Source organism: Equus przewalskii, chromosome 29 (genome assembly GCF_037783145.1).
Source record: "Equus przewalskii isolate Varuska chromosome 29, EquPr2, whole genome shotgun sequence".
In the NCBI taxonomy this organism is placed as follows: Eukaryota; Metazoa; Chordata; class Mammalia; order Perissodactyla; family Equidae; genus Equus; species Equus przewalskii.
The window spans coordinates 31704975-31723433 of NC_091859.1; the positions used below are offsets into that span (position 1 = coordinate 31704975).

General features: G+C 40.1%; 1 protein-coding gene across 2 annotated transcripts in view; it reads right to left on the minus strand.

Annotated features, from left to right (window-relative positions):
* SYN3 (synapsin III) overlaps positions 1 to 18459 on the minus strand; it is a 460560-nt gene that overhangs the window by 362740 nt on the left and 79361 nt on the right. For both annotated transcript variants that reach the window (XM_070599819.1, XM_070599820.1), the window contains exon 4: positions 7190 to 7281. In XM_070599819.1, the coding sequence (XP_070455920.1) occupies positions 7190 to 7281 (92 nt within the window). The remainder of the gene's footprint in view (positions 1 to 7189; positions 7282 to 18459) is intronic.

The following is an 18459-nucleotide window of genomic DNA, read 5'->3' on the forward strand; positions in this document are numbered from 1 at the left end:
TATATGTTTAGTGCTCTGATGTTGAGTGCATATATATTTACAATTGTTATATCCTCTTGATGAACTGACCCCTTTATCCTTATATATATATATAAGGATATATATGCACTTATGTGCAATTCAATTATATAATGTCCCTCATTGTCTCTTGCTACAGTTTTTGACTTAAAGTCTATTTTGTCTGATATGAGTATAGCTATCCCTGCTCTCTTTTGATTTCTATTTGCATGGAATATATTTTCCATCCCTTCACTTTCAACCCATCTGTGTCTTTAAAGCTAAAGTAAGTCTCTCGTATGCAGCATATTGTTGAATCTTGTTTTGTTTTTTGTTTTTAATTTTTCAGCCACTCTGTGTCTTTTGATTGCAGAATTTAATCCATTTACATTTAAAGTAGTTATTGATAGGCAAGGACTTCCTATTGCCATTTTGTTAATTGTTTTCTGACTGGTTGCAGTTCCTTTGTTCCTTTCTTCCTCTCTTGCTGTGTTCCTTTGTGATCTGATGATTTTCTGTAGTGGTACACTTTGATTCTTTTCTTTTTCTATTTTTGCTATAGGTTTTTGCTTTATGGTTACCACGAGGCTTACATAAGACATCTGATAGTTATAACAGTCTATTTTAAGCTGGCAACAACTTAACTTTAATCGCATCCAAAAACTCTAACCTTTTACTTCCCCCTCCCTACATTTTATGTTTTTGATGTCACAATTTACATTTTTTTCATTTACAAAATCACTGCAGCTAATGATTTTTAACACTTTTGTCTTTTAACCTCTATACTAGAGTTACAAGCGATTTACGCACCATCATTACAGTTTTAGAGTATTCTTAATCTGACTAAATACTTACCTTTATCTATGAGTTTTATGCTTTCTATGTTTTACTTTATTAATTAGTGTCCTTTCATATTTCATTAAATGCCCACTGTCTAACAGTCAGATGCTTGGATCTCTTCAATATTTTACTACCAAATGATGGTTGTGCATGACACTCATAATGGGGAACTCACTGTCTCTTTAAGCAGCTCTGACTATGAAACAGTTTCCTCTTTGTTAAAGAGGTAGTTCAGTGCAGTGGTGACACACGCAGGCTCTGGGACCACACTGCCTAGGCTTGAATCCTAGCTTTGCCACTTCCATCAAGTGGAGACCTTGATTCCATTATCCAACCTATTGGTGCTTCAGCCTCCTTATCTAGAAAAAGTGGATTATAATAATGCATCTTATAGGGTTGTTGAAAGGATGAAATGAGTTAATCCATGTTAAGTGCTTGGAACAGTGCCTAGCACGTAGGAAAGGCTACAAAGTGTTTGTTAAGTAAATAAAAATTCATGAATTCTGTATGTGCAATTCAAGCTGGCTTAATCAAAAAGGGATTTTTTTTTGGCTCAGATTTGGAGATGAGTCTGGATCCAGGACCTTGAATAACATTGTCAGGTCACTGACTCTCTCTCTCTCAGCTGTGTTTTCCTTTGCCTTGGCTTCATTCTTAGCAATCCTTCCCTGGATGAGAAAGAGAGATGGCCATCAGCAGCTGCAGGCATGCATCCCACCAGCTCAGCAGCCCTGGGAGAACACATGTGTCTCTCACCTAAGAGTTTCAGCAAAAATCTCACAATGACTTCTCATTGGCCTGGTTTGGGTCCCAGTGTAATATTCCGATTTTAGAGCTGTTTATGTACCATCAGCTCCAGACACTATACAGACTGCAAGTTGAGGAGGGTCACCCCAGTGAAACGTCTAGATGCTGTTCCCCATAGCAGAAGGAATGAATGCCAGAGAAAACCAGCAGTGGTCTGCTGTACCACCCATCCTGGTCACCTTTCCTGAAGGTGCTCCCCAGGAGCGAGACTTCAGAAAGCCTAGGCCTTACTCATAATGTACACTTGCAAGTGCTTAGTGGCATTTTCAATGCAACACCTAAGTCTCTTTGAAAGAATGTACTGCCAGTCAAGAGCACGCTACTCAACATTCCTACTTGGCAGACCACAGCTAGGGCTTGGAGTAGCACTATATGCCTATGGAAGATTCTCCTGACTCCCCAGCTGCAGGACACACTGTGAGTCAGGCTGGAGCTACCTGGTTTGTGTGCATGTTCTCGCAGGGCTGTAACCTGTGACTTGCCAAAACAAGGTGCCTGGCCGAGATTGTAAGCACTAACCTGGGCATGGACAGGAAAAATCTCAACAGTGCCATGGGTTCCTGAACCCAGAACTTTAGCTATATTGGTGCTGCTCTCACATCCCTGACTACAAGGTATAGTCTCCCACCAGCATCACTAGCAGCATCTGGGAGCTTGTCACACCCCTGCTGCTCAAATTGAGGTCTGCAGGACTGGTAGCATTGGCTTCATCTGGGAGCTCATAGGAAATTCAGAATCTCAGGTCCTACCTGGAGACCTAATGGATGAGAAGCTGCATTTTAACAAGCTCTCTGGGGGAGGGGGGGGGGGTTGTATGCACATTAACACTTGAGAAGCACTACTGTCTTAGATTTTTAGGACTACCTGACCTAAGTACCACGAACTGGATGGCTCAAAACAACAGAGATCTATTCCCTCACACGTCTGAGGCCTGGAATCCTGAAATCAAGGTGTCAGCAGGGTTGGTTTCCTCTGAGGGCTGAGGGACAATCTGTCCCATGCCTGTCTCCTAGCTTCTGGCGACTGACGGCAATCTTTGCCGCTTTATGGCCTGTAGATGCATCATTGCCACCTGTGCCTCCACCACCACATAGCATTTTTCCTGTGTCTCCAGGTCCAAATTTCCCCTTTTCTTATAAGGACACCAGTTGTATGGGATTAAGGGCCCACCCTACTCCAGTATGATCTCATCTTAACTTAACTAATTACATTTGCAATAACCCTATTTCCAAATAAGATCACATTTTGAGGTACCAGGGGTTAAGACTTCAACACATCTTTGTGAGGGGGAACACAATTCAACCCATAACAGCTGTCTTCAAAGCCTGCCATTCCCAAATGCTAGGAGACTGACTAGCTGATTAAGAAACGCTTGGAACAGTTTTGTAAGTTTACATTTGTAAACAATTTTTATAAATTCAGGAAGAAGATGGTATGTCTAGAATAGGCTTCGGATGTCTATTATCCCAAGGGGATTCTTATTCAGACAGCACATCCAGCAGGATCCTCAGCTTTGCAGATGCCCCAGCCTCAGTTCAGGGCCACTGTGAGAGCAATCTGGGGAGGTTTTCCGTCAGGCTTCTCCCAGAAATCACCTGGGGAGTTTTAAAACTAATGATACCTAAGTCCTCCCATCAGAGATTTTAGTGTAATTGGTCTTTCATGTTCCCTGGGCATCAGTATTCTAAGGCACTTCCCAGGTGATTCTAGTCTGTAGACAAATTTGAGGACTAACGGGATAGATGTTCTCATTTCTACATATTACAAAAGAAGACATAAGCACAAATAATTGCCCAAATGAACATATACAGATTCCTAAATATTGCATTTTATGTTTTTTACAGTTCTTATGGGCAAAATGAGACTACTGTGAGAACCAATGAACATATATATCTAGCACCATTCTCAAAATCTCCCATGATGGAGGACTTGTTTATTTCTCCTCATAGCTTTGCCAATTGTTGATGTGTATTTTGAGGTATTTTTATTTGGTGCTTCTAAATTTAAAATGATCTCTTCTTGGTAAATGAATCCTTTATCATAACGGATTACTTTCTTTTCCCTAGTAATGCTTTTCACCTGCAAGTCTATTTTTTCCCCAATATATATACAGCTACATTGGCTAGTTTTCTTTTGCCCAGTAGTTACATTAGATATATATATTTGCATCTTTAACTTTCAGTTTTCCATATTCTTGTTTTCAGATGAATCTCTTGAATAGAATATGGTTGGATTTTAAAAAATCTACTCTGACAGTCTTGCTGTAGATACTCTGTAAATTAGAGAATTTAGTCCATTTACGTTTAACGTAATGATATTAATGTAATGATATCTATTGGTGACATAATAAATATTTAACAACTCATAGGGGACTTTGTGGAGGCTGCAGTTCTCACAAGTAAGCAGGAGAAGGCAACTCCAGGGGACTCATAGGCATTTACAGCCTTGAAGAGACAGGGGGAACCAGGCATTGGCTCTCGGGAATTCTACTACTGCTTCCAAGGCTGTGTCTCTCCTAGACATGCCTAGACATCCTCTGACCACGGGAGGAACAAAGATATGGGATAGGGGACAGAATGGCGACCTGGAGGACAAAAGAGCAGTCCAATGACCATGCCTATCTATGGAGTGAGGGTGGCTGAAGGCATTCGGTGGGCTCAGAGCAGAGGCTACTTATCAACTTATATAGAAAAATTTCAATATTTTAATAGCCTGTACTACTATACAAGCCATTCAGAATGATATCAGCCCTGCTGATATATTTGCATTTAAATCTACCATCTTTTGTGTTATTTATAATACCTGTTCTATGTTGGTTTTCCCCTCCTGTCTTTATTTCTTTTATTTTTTCCCCTCTCTTATAGTTTTTAAGTACTACGTTCTGTCTCTTGTTTTTAGTAATTACCCTAGAAATTACCTCACACATCTTTGACTTTTCAAAGCCTGTTATTAATACATTTACTTTCCTCCCTGACAATACAAGGGCCTCAGAACACCTTAATTCCATTTACCCTCAACCCCCACTAACCTACTGTCATGTATTTTAATCCTTCATATATTTTTAAATCCATAAGACCTTATTACTATTATTGTTTTTTTGAAGACAATGTTTATGAACATTTACCACCTTCTTTGCTCTTCATGTCTTCTTGTAACTCTACGTTACTCTGGGATCGTTTTCTTTCTGCCTAAAGCACATACTTTACAATTTCTTTTAGTCAGGGTCTTCTCTTTGTAAATGAGAAGATGTGCCTTCATTCATAAAAGACATTTCCCTGAGGATGGAATTATAGGTTGGCAATTATTTTCTTTCAGCACAATGAAGATGTCATTCTACTCCTGCTGTGTGGGAGATGCCAGTCAGTCTGTTACTATATAAGAGTAATCTGCCTTTTTTTCTCTGGCTACTTTTAAGATGTTTTTCTTCATCTTTCTGCACTTACACTATTGTGTCTTGGCACAGAATTCTTTTTATCGATCCTGCTTGAAATTTATTGAGCTTCTGGTTTTGGTGATTTGGTGTCTTTCTGAAAGATTCTCGACCATCATGTCTGAAAATACTGTCTCTGCTCCATTCTCTTTTCCCCTTTTGCAGACTCTGATTAAAGGAATGCTAGACCTTCCCATGAGATCTATCCATCTCTTCTACGCTTCCAATCTTTTTCTCTCTGTGCTTCAATTGGGGTAATTTCTTCAGCTCTACCTTTCACTTCATTAACACCTTTTCAAAAGTGTCTAATAGGCTGTTAAACACAACACATCTGATAATTTGGGTTACTATAATTTTCATTCCTAGAACCTATGTTTGGTTTTTTAAAAACTTGGTTGTGTCAATTTTCTAGTTCCCTATTCCCTGAAGGTATTTTTAAACCTGATTTTTTTCAACTTAACATGTGTGATTTTTTCTTTTAAGAATCTGTGTGTGATAATTCCAGTATCTGATGTCTCTGAGGGTCTCTTGCTGTTGTCCATTGTTCCTGTTTCTTCTCATTCCTGGTGTCTGCACCTGGTTATCTTTGACTGTGTGCTAGCTATTGTACAAAAATGGTTTGAATAATTATTTGAAGCCTAGGATGAAAATGGCTTCTTCTACAGAGGAGTTGCTTTTACTTCTGGCATGTCTGGGAGCACCATCAACCAAGTCTAATGTTTGAGGTTCCCGGGAAGGCCACTCAAACTACGATTCAAGTTGAAATTACTAGTAAGGGCACATCTACTTTTAATTCACATTCACCTTGAAGGCATTGTCCTTCAGGGTCTCAGCTTATTGTGGGGAGGGTCTACCATTACATTCCCCACTCTGAGTGGCCCTGGCTGTAGATTTCTGTCTCCCTTACCCCTGCTAGGCTATCAAACCCAATTTTAAAATTTGCTGGACTTAGTAAATACTCAGAAAAAAAGGTAGCTTTTGTACTCATTGATCTCTCTGGGTTTCCATTTCCCCATCATTTTCTTCCTGGTAATTCCTTACTGTCATGCCAACTCTGTGATGGCTTTGAAGATAATCATTATTTAAAGCCAGGTTTTAAGTTGTTTTCAGTGGAAGAGTTGGTCCAAATAATCTAGCCACCTTTATTAAAAATAGAAGCCACATAATGTTTTTTTCATACACAGTAGGCACTCAGTAAATGATTTTATTTGGTGATTTTATTTGGCTGAATTAGTTGAATTATCATAATTTCCCAAACATACTCCTCTTTTTTTTTTGGCCTGTCTGCATTTACAAAGACTGTTTCCTATTCTCAGAATGCACAGTATGCCCATATTCCACCATTTAACAAGGCTCAGAACAAATGCCACATTCCTCTCAAAGTTCTTCCTGTTTTCTCTACTTCCTCAAATCTGAATCCTATTTTTTCCCCATCCAAACCCTCAGAGGACCTAGTGTGTATCATTCTCTGGGTACTTAACTAGATAGACATATATTAATACAACTATTTTTCTCTCCTGTGGATTTATACTTTCTTGTCATTTCTGGGCTTCTGAAGAATTCCCTCACTTCCCCTCCAGCTCAGCATATATTATAAACAGATTTTCTGGGAAAATATTAAATCTAGTACTTTTAGGTTTGATGTCCTGGGGTAGGATTCTCTGAACACGTAGTCTGCCATATTGCTGGAAGCAGGATACAGCTCATTCTAATAAACCCCCACATTTGTGCATACTGTAGAATTCACAGGGTGTTTTCACATACAGTCTTCCACTTCAGTGTGGTTATCATCATGCTGCTGATGAGAATCAGAGGGCAAGAGAGCCTAAAGAACATGCTGAATGGAGCCACAAAGCCAGAAATGGAACCCAACTCTTTTCTCTGCAAGCCTACGGCTCATTTGGGGATGCCACGGTTTCTTCCTCATATTATTGGTCCCCCTAGCCACTCCTATCACAACAAGACCTGGAACTCCTGGGAAGAAGACAGTCTGTTTGTGGAAGTGCACGTAGTGGAGGAGTCAGGTTGTAGGCAGTAGATAGAGTGGTTGCTTATGCGAGGCATCCCATAAACACCTCTCAAATGAAGATTTTTCTGTATCTCCATCCTCCTTACCTCACCACCTTGGTCCCATTCCTCACGACTTGCATGTCCACCATACAGCCCCCAGTAACATAGGCAGCTAGGTTCAACTCTGAGAATTCAGCCTGAAGGAGAAAGCAAAACAAAAAAGGGTTCATCAAATACTAATGATGCTAATAACTACTAACATTTATTGGATACTAACAGGTGCCAAATAAATGTTTATACCGCACCTGAAACTTAGGACGTTTGCAATATTATTTACTTCCCTTTTTGAAAGATGAGGAAGCTGAGGTGCAGAGATGCATGGTGACATGTCCAAGGTTACATAATTAATAAAAGGCAAAGTTGGATTAAAACCCACGTATCTCTGATTCTAGGACTCATGCTTTTAACCACTAGTAATTTCCACCTCCTTGACGACGGAAGACACGACTCTAACTCCAGGACTAAAAGAGGCCAAAAGCTGTTCAATATGGCATTTGCTCTAGACTTCTTCAGCTTCAGGCTCAGCAGTGGTATGGCATGACAGCTAAGTGATCACTCATCAGTGTTGACGGGCCCTTCTCAAGTTATCTGCCACCTGTTTCCTTTTTTGGTGGCGGCCCATCCCTTCACTCCACACATATGGTCACAATAGAAGCAGCATGTTGGTGCACTGAAATACTGGTCCCAGTTGATGGGGTTGGCCCCTGACCCAGGGTGGAGGAATATGATGCCCTTCCATTAGATTTGAAACTGCTGCATGATTCATGCAGTGTCTTTCTAGGGAGTTGTGTCTATAATACACAAACCTGGGTGCGATTGGGGACCATGTTTTCTGCCATCTGGATTGGGGAAGCACAAAAAACCGGGGGCGGGGGGGGGGGAGATAGGGAGAGAGGGAGAGAGGAATGTCACCGTCACAAAGAGAGGGGCAGAGGCAAGAGATGAGAATTGCTCTTGATGTTTATGGGCCAGCTACAATCCTACCCTTGGAATTTATGAGATACTTTCGCATTCTCATAAGTTCATCTTTTAGTTTTCTTATTTGTTTAAGCTATATTTAGTGAATTTCTGTGGCTTGCGACCAGAGTCCTGTGGAATACACACATCCCTTCTACCAGTTGCATGCTTCCCTGGGGATGGCGATTTGATGATGTAACCATCTGCATGGGTTTCCTAGGGCTGCAAGAACAAAGTACCACCAGCAGGTGGCTTAAACAGCAGAAATTTCTTTTCTCGGCTCTGGAAGCTAGAAGTCCAAAACCAAGATGTCAACAGGGTTGGTTCCTTCTGAGGGCTGTGAGGGAAGGATCTGTTCCAGGCCTCTTTCCTTGGCTTGTAGATGGCCTTCTCCCTCTGTGTCATCACGTTGTTTTTCCTCTCTGTGTGTCTCCTTATCCAAAGTTCCTCCTTTTATAAGGACACCAGTCCTACTGGATCAGGGCCCACCCTAATGACCTCACTTCAATTTGATTACCCCTGTACAGAGCCTATCTCCAAATAATGTCACATTCTGAGGTCCCAGGGGTTAGGACCTCAACATATGAATTTTGGGGAGACACAATTCAACCTGTAACCCCATCTTAGAAAGCATATAGGACAAAACTGTGCCTTATATGCAACAGAGGTCAAAAGCTATTTCTCTGACTTAATGAATACAAAATAACTGCTCACATATATAAAACACTCACCGTGTGCCAGATACCATCCTAAGCATTTTACGCATATGAGCTCATTTCATCCTCACATTCATCCCGATGAAAATACCGAGGCACAGAGAGAGATTAAATAACTTGCACCATGTCACACAGTAAGTAGCAGAGCCAGGACTTAAACCCAGGCAGGCTGGCTCCAGCCTGTACTTTTAACTGCTGCCCCCATTGCCCCCACTGTTTAGCTAAATAAGGCACTGGATGGATTACAACTGGGAATTTTATGGACTTAAAAATAACCCATTTAAAGAGAAAAACAAGCTTACATTGAAGGAGAACATCACTTCATGGTGATTGAAATATATCGCCTTGGAAACATTTACCAGGAATGATGACCGATGACCTAGCCATCTCCCTAGATGGCACTAAAGCAAACCCAGAGTGCTTATGTTTCTTGCTCTAATTAATAACCTCATTATGCTGTGGCCAGGTGAAAGGCAAAGAGCCCTGTTAATGAGTCCAGGTTAGTAAACAGTGGTAACGACCTAGTTATTATTCTAATGCCTTAAAAACTCAGTCTCATCATGTTTAAGATACTTCATTGGCGAGATTACAGAGAAAAATTAGCAAGAAAAGTTGTTGCTTGTGTGTGTGGAGAAAAAGAAGTTACAAGAGAGTTGCAACACAGCATAGCTGAGCACCAAATATATGAAGAAAGGGAGTGAATCAGAATCTTGGATGGTAGACACTCTGACTCAAAGCTGGCAAAGACCCAGGAGCTGTCTTGCTGCCCAAATGGAAAGAGAAATACCTGGAGAGAAGACACAGTCGGGCTTAGATATACAAGCTGGAAGTTCATCTTGTTCAGATCTGGGTGTCTAGAGTTATTCCTAGTCACGGTTTATGAGTAATTACAGGAGGTAAATGCCTGGGTTGTAGGGGAGAAAGCCTCTGCTGGATTAAGCACAGAGAGCTGGGATAGCAAAGAAGGGGCATTCTTCTGTATTTAACTTTCTAAAAACTTCAACAACCATGGAAATGAACAGAGAAGCATCCAAGCTCCTTCTTCAAGATAGCATCATGACCCTCCTGGGAGAATCTTAAGGAGCAGCCAATTTTGAAGAGCCTCAGAGCTCTCATAGACACTGTAGCGGTTGAACTGACCACCCCCCCCCCCCCCACCAAATATCCCCATCCTAACCCCTCATACCTGTAAATGGGACCTTTTGTGGAAGTAGGGTCTTGGCAGATGTAACTAAGGATCTCAAGATGAATCCATCCTGGATTAGGGTAGCTCCTAAATCCAGTACAAGTCCTTATAAAAGAAGAGAAGAAGAGACAGAGAGATACAGGAAAGAAGGCTATCTGAAGATGGAGGCAGAGATTGGAGTTCCACCGTCAAAAGCCAAGGAACACCAGGAAGCCGGGAGAGGCAAGGACAGATATTCCCTCGGAGCCTTCGGGGGGACTGCAGCCCTGCCAACACCTTAATTCCAGATTTCTGGCCTCCAGAACTGTGAGAGAATAAATTTCTGTTGTTTTAAGTCACTAAGTTTGTGGTAATTTGTTATGACAGTCCTAGGAAACTAATACAATAATTTGGGGAATTGGATACGATTTCAGTATTGCATGCAAAGGCATCAGGGTTCGAAGAAGGTCAATGTGGTTAGCCAAGCCTGCTTTATCCACTTCACCAAACATAAACATATGCATATAAATACACACATACACCCTCTCCTGCACACAGACACAGTTACACACAAAGTAATACATTGTCTATGCACCTATACTGTAAAACACTATCCTCAAAGTCACAGAAACTTTGTGCAGATGTTAACCTTTTGACCTCAAAAACATTTTGGTCGCAACTGTTTTTGACGTGCTATCTGCTTAAATACTACACATTAGGCATTATGGTATGGATAAAGGAATATTCAGAGAGACTGCATTCAAAAGTAAGCTGCTCAATACACTAAGCTGATGAGTTTGGTCAAGTGACCAGCTGCTTTGAATCTCAGTTTTGACATATCTAAAACGGAGACAATAATATCGACAATACCTATCTCTAAAAGTTTTGGTAAAGATTCAAGATAATGTACATGAAATGCTAGCAACAGGAGTGAGACATGGAAAGAAGACCTCTGTAAACAGTTGCCATTATTATTTTCAAATATTTCATTGTCTTGGTGACGATACACCAAATGTGCAAAAAATGGTGTAACCAGAAAAAGAGCAACACCTTCAAGTATTTATAACATAAACATTTTTTTAAATATTGAGGTATAAAATATAGAGTAAGGACTTCTGCTTATGGCCACAATGAAGTAACAGGGACTATATTTACACTCTCATCTTTAACAACTAGAAAACCAGACCAAATACATTAAGTAATAGTTTTCAGACATTGGACAACAGGCATTGCAGGACTATGACCTCTGTAAAAAGGAAACAGACAAAATTACGCCTATGATTACCCTAGCTTACCGCCCGGAGGCAGTTTCCAGGCAGTGGAGAAGTGTGGAAGAATGCCAACAGAGCTCGGCAGCTTCAATTAGCTGAGGAGTTAGAAATTAGAGTTCAAGGAGGTCAAGGTGGCTAGAACTTGCAGGACAGAGTATAGGAGAACACACTGCACGGAAAAAGACCACCAGGGAGACCTGCAAGCCTCTGGCTGAGGACTGATCGGAGCACGCATGAGAGTAACCAAGGAAAGAGACATCACAAAGGAGTAGCCTCAGCAATCTCCAGAGCTCACACAGGGCCAGGAATAGTTTATGCTCTCACTAGACAGAGTGTCATGATTTTATAAGATGAGTAGGGTCCTCAAAATTTAGTAGTGGGACTCAGTTAGCTCAGGACTACAGCATGGTCTGGATCCAGGGTGACAAAGTTGTCCTAGTTTGCTTAGAGTTTCCCAGTCTTAAAACTGGAAGCCCTGCTTCCCAGAAGTCCCCTCAGTTCTACTTTTTAAGTAGAAGTCTCATGTCCTGGCAACCTCCTTAGTCCCAAGCAGACTAGGATAATTAATCATTCTATCCTAAGAAAAGCTTCAAAACATGCCCTGAAGGGAGCAAGCTTGTTTAGAGTAACTTGACTGCATCCCCAAACAAAGTACAACACTATTTAAAGAAATATAACAAAATCCAGCACATGATACATAAAATCTGCAATGTAAAATTTATGGCACTTGACCATAAATTACCAGGCATGCAAGGATGCATGAAAATATGACCCATAATAAGGAGAAATCAATCCAGAAGAACAGATCCAGAAATGAGGGATGATGGGAAGAGCAAAAGTGAAAGTTAAAACAACTACTATAAATATGTTCCACTTTCTCAAGAATGTAGAGGAAAAAACATTAACATGACGAGAAGTGGAAAATTTAAAAATGAAAAAATAGAACTTCTAGAGATAAAAATATAAAATCTTAAATGGAAAATGCACTGTATTAGATTAAAAGCAGATTAGACACTACAGAAGAGAATACTGGTGAACTTAAAGAGAAAGCAATACAAACTATACAAAATGACAGCCATGCAGCCGGCCCAGTGGCACAGCAGTTAAGTGCACATGTTCTGCTTTGGCAGCCCGGGGTTCAAATCCTGGGTGTGGACATGGCAACACTTGGCAGGCCATGCTGTGGTAGGCATCCCACATATAAAGTAGAGGAAGATGGGCATGGATGTTAGCTCAGGGCCAGTCTTCCTCAGCAAAAAGAGGACGATTGGCAGCTGATGTTAGCTCAGTGCTAATCTTCCTCAAAAAAAAAAAAAGAAAAAAATGAAGGCCAGGAACAAAAGCAATGAAAAAATAAAGAGCCTCACTGAGCTATGAGATAATATCAAGCAGTCTAATTGTGTAACTGAAGTCCCAGGAGCAGAAGAGGGAAGAACATAAAGAAATTTTTAAAGAAAAATGGCCAAAATTTTTCCAAATTTGATGAAAAATATAAGCCCACAGACCCAAGATATTCATAAATCCCAAGTAGAAGAAACATAAAGAAAATCATACTACAGCATATGATAATCAACTTACTAAAAACCAGTGATGAAGAGGAAAAAGCTTCAAAGTGGCCAGAGGGGGAAAATATACTTTATATAAAGAGGAACAAAGATAAGAAGGACAGCCAACTTCTTGTCAGAAAACAGCAAACTAGAAGACAGTAGAACAACTTTAAAATACTGCAAGAAAAAATTTTGTCAACCTAGAACTTTACATCCAGCAAAGTTATCTTTTAAAAACGAAGGCACACTAAAGACTTCTTCAGGCCAACAAAAGTTGAGAAAACTTATTGCAAGTCTGAACAATGTTAAAGGAAGTTCTTCAGGCAGAAGAAAAATAATACCAGGTGGAAAGCTGTATTGGCACAAAATGAAGAATTTTGCATATGGTAAATATAAAACATAGTTTTTTTTTCAGTTTTAAAATCTGTGTAAAAGACAATTAAGTATTTAAAGCAAAACAGTAGCACTGTATTATGGGAGTTTATGACACATGTGGAAGTAAACTCTATAACAAGAAAACAAAAGATGGGAATGGGAAACGGAAATACACTGTTAAGGTTCTTACACTGTATGTGAAAGGATATAATATTATTTAGACATAGGTGTTGATATATTAAAGACATATCTTGCCAACTTTATAAGAATGCCTCAAAGAAAGAGGGAAAGCTAAAATAAATGCAGTCAAGTTCATAAATATGAAGTTGACAGCTCGATGATTTTTAATTGACTTACACTTATATAATCAACATCCAGATCAAGATATGGAACATTTCCAGCATCCCTGAATGCTCCATCATCCTCATTATAGCGGATATCAATTCTCACACCATGATGCTATCAGTTTAACGTCTTCCATTTCCATAGCTTAGTTTTGCTTGTTCTTGAACTTCATATAAATGGAATCTCACAGTATGTTCTCTTTGGTATTTGCCTTCTTTCACTCATCTTACATAAAGACAAACTGTGAGATTCATCCTTGCTGTTGTGGTTTTTATTTTTATGTAGTGTTTCATTGTCTGGGTATGAAAATAATATATTTATCCATTTGGCTGATGATGGACACTTGGACTAATTTTAGTCATTGGCTATTAAGAAAAAAGTTGTGTACATTCTTGCACATCTCTTTTGGTGGACATATACACTCGTTTCTCTTGGGTATACACCTAGGAGCGGAATTGCTAGGTCATAGGATGGCATATACTTAGCTTTAGAAGATACCATTGAAGAATTTTCCAAAGCGGTTTAGTCGATTTAAACACCTATTAGCGATATGAGAATTATAGTTGTCACGTCCTCTTCAGCACTTGGTGTGGTCAATGTTTTTAATTTTAGCTATTCTGAAGAGTGTTCAATGGTAGCACACTGTGGTTTTAATTTGCACTTCTCTGGTGACTAGTGATATGGAGCACCTTTTCATGTGCTAATTAACAATTTAGATAATCTCCTTGGTGAAATGTCAGTTCAAATCTTTGTCCCTATTTGTAGTTTTTGTTTGCATTTTTCTTATTAATATGTAAGGGGTATGTTAAAATATATTCTACATACAAATTCTTTGTTGGATACATTCATTTGCAAATTTCTTCTTCCAGTCTGTGGCATGTCTCTTTACTTTCATATTTTTTAAATGAAGACTATATATACATATATATTCATATAGATAAAGTATAATTTAATAATTTTTAGAGTTAATGTTTTTATTTTATCTAACTTAAGGAATTTTTGCCCATCCCAAGGTCAATAGTGACTCTCCAATGTTTTCTGCTGAAATTTTACGTTTTATATTCACATTTAGGTCTATAATTCATCTAGAATTAAGTGTTTGTATAAAATGTGAGACAAGACTCAAAGTGAACTCAAGGTTCAATTTTTCCATATCGTTATTCAAATAACCGGGCACTAGTTATTCAAAAGATCGTTCTTTCCTGATGGAATTTCATGGGTGGCTTTGCCAAACATCAAGTCATTTTATATGTGGCAGTCTATTTCTAAACTCTCTATTCTATTGATCTATTTGTCTATCCTTGAATGTGTTTCAAGTTGTCTCAATAACTGTAGCTTTACAGTGAGCCTTGACATCAGGTATTATAATATTCTAAGAACGAATCAACCCAAATAGTCCCCAGCAATAACAGGTCCAAAGACAAGGTAGGATGACCACACCCCTTGTCCCCTCAACCTACTGATCAGAGAAAACATCTTCCTACTCACCCATTCCAAGATACCCACAGACACCGGGCAACTGGACCACCTCAAAGGCTCTTTCCTGCATAAACTGGATGTTTTCCGAGTGGCATGATTGTCTGGACAGAATGAGCTCTATTATTCCCTGATCCAGACTGCAACTCACCATTTCAGCCAGACCCCTCAAAGAGCCCACCAGGAAAATACCCAACTTAAAGGTAAAAAAAAAAAAATAAAAATCAAGAGCTCAGCCACTCCAGCTTTGCTGACAGTGCAAACAACTCTCACCAGCTTATTAGCGTGGCCTTCTGGTTGGGAAGTTAATAAATGGAGAAGCACAAGCACTTCTATCACTTTGGGTCCTCACCTAATCCAAGAATGGTGCCTGTGGCATTCCGCTATTGCCATACGCACCTACTCTACAAATTTCTCTTTGCTTTATAAGTGAACTTTCAAGTTTCAGCACAGTTCTAAGCATTCCCTATTATTTTAACTTCTTCCCACTTTGTTGAAAGCTTGAGCCCACTATCTCATTTGCATTTCTTTTTGCTTATTTGTTGGCCAGCAGAGGCATTTTAAAGAATTTCTTTCCCTTATTTTTTTATTTTTCCTTTTTCTCCCCCAAGCCCTCCAGTACATAGTTGTATATTCTTCGTTGTGGGTCTTTCTAGTTGTGGTATGTGGGACGCTGCCTCAGCGTGGTTTGATGAGCAGTGCCATGTCCGCGCCCAGGACTCGAACCAACGAAACACTGGGCCGCCTGCAGCGGAGCGCGCGAACTTAACCACTCGGCCACGGGGCCAGCCCCTCTTTCCCTTATTTTTAACAGGAAAAGCAATGTCATAATGTATGGCTTTGGAAAATGAAGAAGGCTGCATGTGATCTCGATTGCCAAAATTCTGTTTTAGGAGGGAAAATAGCCATGTTATATGTTAGTAGGACATTACATCTTGATGCCATTAAAGAAAGGCAGGTTTTCACAACATTACGCATATATGTATGTATTTTGTTTCTCTTGTTAAAACCAGGTGTGGGAGGTTTTCAACATTGATCTCAATGGTAATCGAAACTTCTGGACTATCTGAGTGTTCCTATTTGTTTCACTTTTATTAAACACGTACCTGGAGGTATAAAGGAATTGGCCTTTAAGTCTGGGGACAAGGGTTCTAAATCTTGGATTTGACATTGACCCAGCGTATGACCTTAGGCAAACCCCTCACTCTCTCTCCACTTTAATTTTCTTCATCTTTAAAATGAAAGAGTTATCATCAGTTGAGTCCATTATCTCCATATTCCCTTTCATTTTTATAGATCTCTCTTTCTCAACCAGTGTCCCTCAGTTATCACCAAAGGAAAAAAAGTCTATTATCATAGCACAACTTATGAAAAGGAATGCCAAGCAATAATATTTTTGTTAAAATGCTGTTCACTGCTTTATAGGCAGCTTCTGACACACAGTAGGTATTCCAAAAATACTTGTAGAATGAAGTGTTATTTTTATATTTTACAGATAAATGGATACCTACACATGCTAAGTAACTTGCCTTCTGAGACTCTTTCCATTGCCAGATCCACTAGATCATGGAATGAGGATGGTGTTTCCAGGCAGAGAGGAGGGAAAGACCCAATCTAAGTTTCTATGAATAAAAGCACAGATGAGAACACAGAGCTAGTCAATGGGTCAGTGGAATAGCGGGTCAATGTCTTTTGTATCTGGGGCATGGAGTATATGGAGGAACATAATGTGAGACATTATGTTAGGTTATGGGCTAGAAAGGTGGGCCAGATACCAGTTCATGATGCTTTTGACTTCCCTGTGAAGGAACAGGGATATCATTCTATAGGGCATTAGTCTTCTATGGCTACCACAACAAATTACCACTAACTTAACAACTTCGAAAAACACAAATTTATCATCTCACTGCTTTATAGGTCAGAAGACCATATGAGCTAGGCTGGTTCCTCTGTTCTGGGTTTCACAAGGTCAGCCATCTGGGCTCTCAAGGAGGCCCTGGGAAGAATCTGCTCCCAAGCTCATTCAGGTGATGGGCAGAATTCAGCTCTTTGTGGTTGTAGGACTGAAGTCCCCACTTCCTTGCTGGATGTCAACCGGGAACCTCACCCAGCTCAAGGTCATCTGATTCCTTGTCATGTTACACTCTCCATCTTCAAACTAGTAGTGGCACATTGAGTCCTTCTTATTTTTCTAACTTTTCTGCCACACTTCCATATCTAGCCAAAGAAAGTTCTCTGTTTTAAAGGTTTGAGTGGTTAGACTGGGCCCATTGGGATAATCAGGGATACTCTCCCTATCTTAAGGTCCATAACTGTATTCACATCTGCAAATCCCATTTGAGTAACATTTTCTCAGTTTCCAGGGATTAGGGCGTAGACATCTTTGGGGGGCCATTGGGAAACACTAAAGACTGCAGAGGAGGAGAGTGATTAAATACTTAACCACAAATATTTATGCAGCACTTCCTAAGTCTCAGGCTCTTTTATCAGGACTAGATATGCTTGGAATCACATCCACCAACAAAATCTCTTCTATAGCCCCCTAGATCAGAAGGAGATACAAGCACCTGTTTATAATTAAACTCATGTCTAGTTCCAAAACACACATGCATGCACATGCGTGCGTGTGCATGCATGCACACACACACACACAGGAACGAGATGGAATGCATTCACTCTCCTGTAGGGTCTTTGGCTGCATTCTCACTGGAACTGGCACCTGGCAAGCATGTGATGCCAAGTAGATAGTATTACTGAAAGCATGGGGTATTCATGTTTAGTTACTAATAATTGCATTTGCGATGATAATGATATTGATGACAGAATGGAAAATGGTGATTGCAATCATTATGACAGTAAGTTGAAAGATGCTATTAGACCCACAGATTGATGGGAAAGAAACTGAAATTGGGACTTGGAATTAGATGACTGACTGGAATGTACACAAGAAACCAAGAATGTGTGGGAATGCAGAGGTAGGAGCTATCAGCCTTGACCGTGAAGCCTGACTGAAGAAGGATTTCGACACAAAGAGATGTTGTCCAGAGTTCCTGAGAAAGGCAAGACGCTGGCAGACAGATTATTCTGGAATCCAAGGGTGGCTGATAAGATACTGGAAATTCCTGTCAGTTAGTGAAGACTACCTGATCCGGACTGTACCCTTAAACACGCAGAGCGTACCCCTTTCCACAGCCTTAGACACTTTGTATATTTTGCAGGAGGAGAGAGAGAAAAAGACAGAGAGACAGACAGACAGCTACCAAGTTCATAAGAGAAGGTGGGCAGCATCGGTACCTTTCCTAATGTAGCACAACTTCTGACCCTCTTTCCTGGTCTCTAACCCTTCTTACCCTCCCTCATAAAGAGGAACTGTTAATCCACCGGTCAGGACATCACAACGCTATAGTCAATAGCGGGCAGAGTCATTGCTAGGTTGAAAAGCCAGGCAACCATGTGTGATTCT